The sequence below is a fragment of the Sinocyclocheilus rhinocerous genome, unplaced genomic scaffold, assembly GCF_001515625.1.
Source record: "Sinocyclocheilus rhinocerous isolate Xijiao unplaced genomic scaffold, SAMN03320098_v1.1 scaffold1333, whole genome shotgun sequence".
Classification (NCBI taxonomy): Eukaryota; Metazoa; Chordata; class Actinopteri; order Cypriniformes; family Cyprinidae; genus Sinocyclocheilus; species Sinocyclocheilus rhinocerous.
In genome coordinates, this window is record NW_015625783.1 from 647,327 (window position 1) to 651,797 (window position 4,471).

At 32.4% G+C, this 4,471-nt stretch overlaps 1 protein-coding gene across 1 annotated transcript in view; it reads right to left on the reverse strand.

Annotated features, from left to right (window-relative positions):
- LOC107706278 (protein virilizer homolog) overlaps positions 1-2,884 on the reverse strand; it is a 24,325-nt gene extending 21,441 nt beyond the window's left edge. The window contains exon 1 of the mRNA XM_016509959.1: positions 2,769-2,884. Within this exon, the coding sequence (XP_016365445.1) occupies positions 2,769-2,831 (63 nt within the window). The 5' untranslated portion in view covers positions 2,832-2,884. The remainder of the gene's footprint in view (positions 1-2,768) is intronic.
- Between the last annotated feature and the right edge of the window lie 1,587 nt (positions 2,885-4,471).

Sequence of the window (4,471 nt, forward strand, 5' to 3'; positions counted from 1 at the left end):
GAAACTACTTTGTTTGGCCTTCCAAAAGAGGACACGACTAGAAATCAGTGGTTAAGTTGTATTTACAACACTGTACCAGAACACTTCAACCCAAATATTCAGATGTGTGCAGCACATTTTATGGAGGACCGTTGCTGGCCAATCACAGCACACCTTGCTTTTTCAGACCGATGAGCTTTGTAAAAATCGACGCGTTTCAAAAAGGCGGGGCATAGAGGAGAAACAATAATGTACAGTATGTGGAAAATAATGTGTTTTTTTAACTTTAAACCGCATAAACACATTTCATTACACCAAATACACAAAATTATGTTCTTTTTAGCAGCATCATATGACCCCTTTAAAGATTTTTATGTTTCACTGTACTCTTCATTTCAACTTAGTGAGTGATTGATTTGTTAGCAATCTGACTTTCTTGGATAAAAGGACAACATATTCGGGCCTAGGATCAGGCCGTTTGATTTTTTAAATGTGAATTTGTTTTGTTTCTGTAAGATTTACACTGTATTATAATAAAACAGCTGTGAGGTCATACTCTCTATGAAAATGCAATTATTTTCAGATGGGTATATAACTGTTGGAAGTAATTTAAGATTATTTGAATCCATGCCAGGTAATCAGTTAAAAACTAATAATGAGCTTTATATAGTTACTCAATTCTGTTTTGCAATTTTGTAAGCTTATGAGGCTGTCTCTCTCATAATTTGAACACATTGATTTAGACAGGTGAATGTATGTGCTGTCAACGTTTAGTCATGATTACTATTTTCCACTTGCTCTCAGGGTAAATTTCTGGAAGATACGATGATCAGACACGCTCAACAAATAAAGTCATTTGGTCATGAAAAGCACAGCAGAAACAAAGGCTGACTAAGAAAAAACATTTAGCATTACATCACTTGCTCACCAATGGATCCTCTGTAGTGAATGGGTGCCGTCAGAAAGAAAGTTCAAACATCACAACAATCCACATAATTTTAGTTCATCAATTAATGTCTTGTGAAGAGAAAAGCTGCATGTTTGTAATATACAAATCCATCGAAGCATTTTCATTTTAAACCATTGCTTCTGGCCAAAGTCTATAAACCATAAACTATAAATCCTCCAGTGAAAAAGTCAATCTCCTGTTGTCATTACATTACAATCTACCAATATATTTGTTTAGAAATATTTTCACTTATAAATGGTTCTTGATCAGTGCATATTTCTCTCCCAATTGAGAAGAGACAACCTTTTCACTGAAGAAAGCAATATTATGGATGGAGGAGTTGTATTTTAGCTGGAAGCAACAATTTTAAGTTAAAAAAGTTTTAATGATGAATCTGTTAATTACTAACATGCAGCTTTTCACTTAACTGGAGTCGTGAGGATTACTGTGATCAGGGATGGGCAGTATTTCAAATACATGTATTTGAAATACAAAATACTATTTTGTATTTAAATACATTTAATCTTAGTATTTTGTAGTTTCAAAATACATAAAATACTTTTTGCCAATCAACCTCTTTATAAGACTGCTGATTTCCTGTATCAACAAGTATACAAAAATACTAAGATTAAATGTATTTAAATACAAAATACAAAATAGTATTTCAAATACATGTATTTGATGTCCATCCCTGCAGGAAATCAGCAATAAGGAGGTTGATACCTTATGTATTTTGAAAATTCAAAAATACTCAGATTAAATGTTTAATGCAAAATACATGATTTTTTTTCAAAGATATTTAAATACAAAATAGTATTTTGTATTTCAAATACATGTATTTGAAATACTGCCCATCCCTGACTGTGATGCTTTTATCCTCTGTTTGAACTCTCATTCTGACAGCACCCATTCACTGCAGAGGATCCACAGGTGAGCAAGTGATGCAATGCTACATTTCTTCAAATCTGACCGAATGAAGAAAACTCATCTACATCTACATTTTCAGCCAATTTGAATTTTTAAGTGAACTATTTCTTTACCAACAGAGAAGTTATACAGAATCACAAGATACACAGAAAAAAAAAGCTTTCACACAACCACAGCGGTTAAAAGAGCTCAAATATTGTCCTCATTTGTAAGTCGCTTTGGATAAAAGCGTCTGCTAAATGACTAAATGTAAATGTAAATAGATGCAATTCAAATATTAATCACTAGCTAAACGGTACATTGAATACACGTGTTTCTGCTTTCCTATTGACCCCAACTCCACACACTTTAACCCCCTGGCTACTTCTGAAAAGGTCTATAGATTACAGACAGACCTCCTTGTTTACATGCACAAGCGGTGCTGTCAGATAAACATGAACCAGGGGCGTAACCGAACAGGCACCGGCTGACTCCTTTACAACAATATATGAGCATCTTATTGTTAATGAATAAATAAACAAATGGTTTATCATCACAGCACATTCTACTCGTTAATAGCAACTACACATACGCTGTCAACAATAACAATATAACCAGGAGTTTGCTTGCTCTGGGGAACAACTTAAACGTAATACAATAACATCAGGTTAGCTCTGCCATACAACGTCTAAAGTCGGGTAACGTAACGGTTTTAAATGTAGAATTACGGGTGTTATTATGAAAATGTTAATTATATCTTTAATGAATTGAATATGTATGAATTACTGTGCTAATTAGCAAGCTAACAGTTCACAGCGCTCAGTGCGTTATTACAATGGAAACTTTAAGAACGCGGGAAAAATATTTTAACGTCTGATAGACTTTAGTCTCTGTATCGTGCGGTTAAAAAGAGAATGTTTCTTCGCAAGTTTACCTCTGCACTTTGATGCTTGAACGTATCTAAAAAGAGAAGCTCCATTGCCGAATCCCCCGCCATCTTTCTTAGTCACATTAGGACTTCCGGTAAAGGAAACACTTCCGGAGTTGAAGGCGTACGTCACAACGTTGTTTTTTTTGTTTTTTTTATTAGAACAGGAACATAAACATATGCATAAACACATGGGGGATACAAAAAACAATTAAAAGGTAAACAAATATACGATTATTTTACAACTATAAAAGTTACAACTTATTTATGAATTTTTTTATAAGATTGGATGTTTTTAAGGCTTTTTTATTAGAGGAGATTTTTTGAAGTGATGAGTAAAACAAAAGTAAATCAGAGGTGAATATTTTACAATTAGGTTTAAAATTAAGGCATCTCGCTTTGTGAATGTGGAATTTTCCCATCATACAAATAAAGTCCAGGGCATCCTCTAGCTCCCTATTGTCAGAAACAACAGAATGAAAGAGAACCTTAACTGCTGAAATGTTACATAGCCGAAAGAATACAAGAAGTAAAGATGCTGAAATTTGAAGCCAGAATTGTTTAGTATAAGGACAGAAATAGAATAAATGTGAAAGAGATTCTTCCTCTTCTTGGCAAAAAGAACAGAGTGGAGAAAGATTTTGTATAAATTTACTTAAATATTTGTTGCAGGGGTAATAATGATGAATAATTTTAAAATGAACTTCTTTTATTTTATTATTAAATAAAAATTTGTTTGGGACTGTCCATGCTTTCTGAAAATTAACATTTGGATAAAGTGCCAACCACTTTCCATAAGCTTTAAAAGATGAAGCATTATTAGCAGTAACAAAGTTTCTCAAAAATTTGTTTGTACACTTGAATAAATAATCGAGGGATAATCAAATTAAAATTACAATATATTTTAAAAGACTTCATTAAAAATAACAACTTAGGAGAAATACAACGTTGGTTGTGTTGTAGGATCAGTAGGTTTTAGAAATTGCATATTACATGTTTTAAAAAAAACATTTAAGTAAAGCCATATACATGCATCGTTTAGTAATTATTAATTAGGCTACTAGGTTTCGATAATGGTTTTGTATATCACAACACATTGTGTCCAATCTTGCACATGTAGACTATTCCAAAAACATTAAGAATAGATTATACAAAAAATATAATATCCGCCTACGTTTCAAAGTTATTAATTATTATTATTATTCAGAGTTTTTTTGTTTTGTTTTTGTTTTGTTTTTACATTTTATTTTATACAAAATCCTCTCAAAGTTATTTTTCTTTTACATATAAAATGCACGTACCTTTTCTGGATTAACTTCAGATATCACTCTTTAATAAAGCTTTTTAAAAGCACATTATTATAAAGGATTTACTGGAAATCCCTGAATGATTAATGCATAGAAATGACAGAAGAAAAAACTATTAGGTTAAAGTAATTCATCATTCTATTAAGGACCTGAAAGAGTCCAATAACAGGTGCAAGAATGTCAGAAACATCCCGAAAGGTAATAAAATGACACAAAATGTAAATAAATAAAGGCCTTCAGTGATTTGCGTGTTGTAACATCTAACAAACTCAGGTCACAGTAGAGCTGCACGATTAATCGTTAAAAGATCGCGATCTCGATTCAGACAACCACACGATCTCATTTCTAAATGACAACGATTCTCCCGTGTCTATTAAAGCTTTGAAAAAGTCTTACCGGATC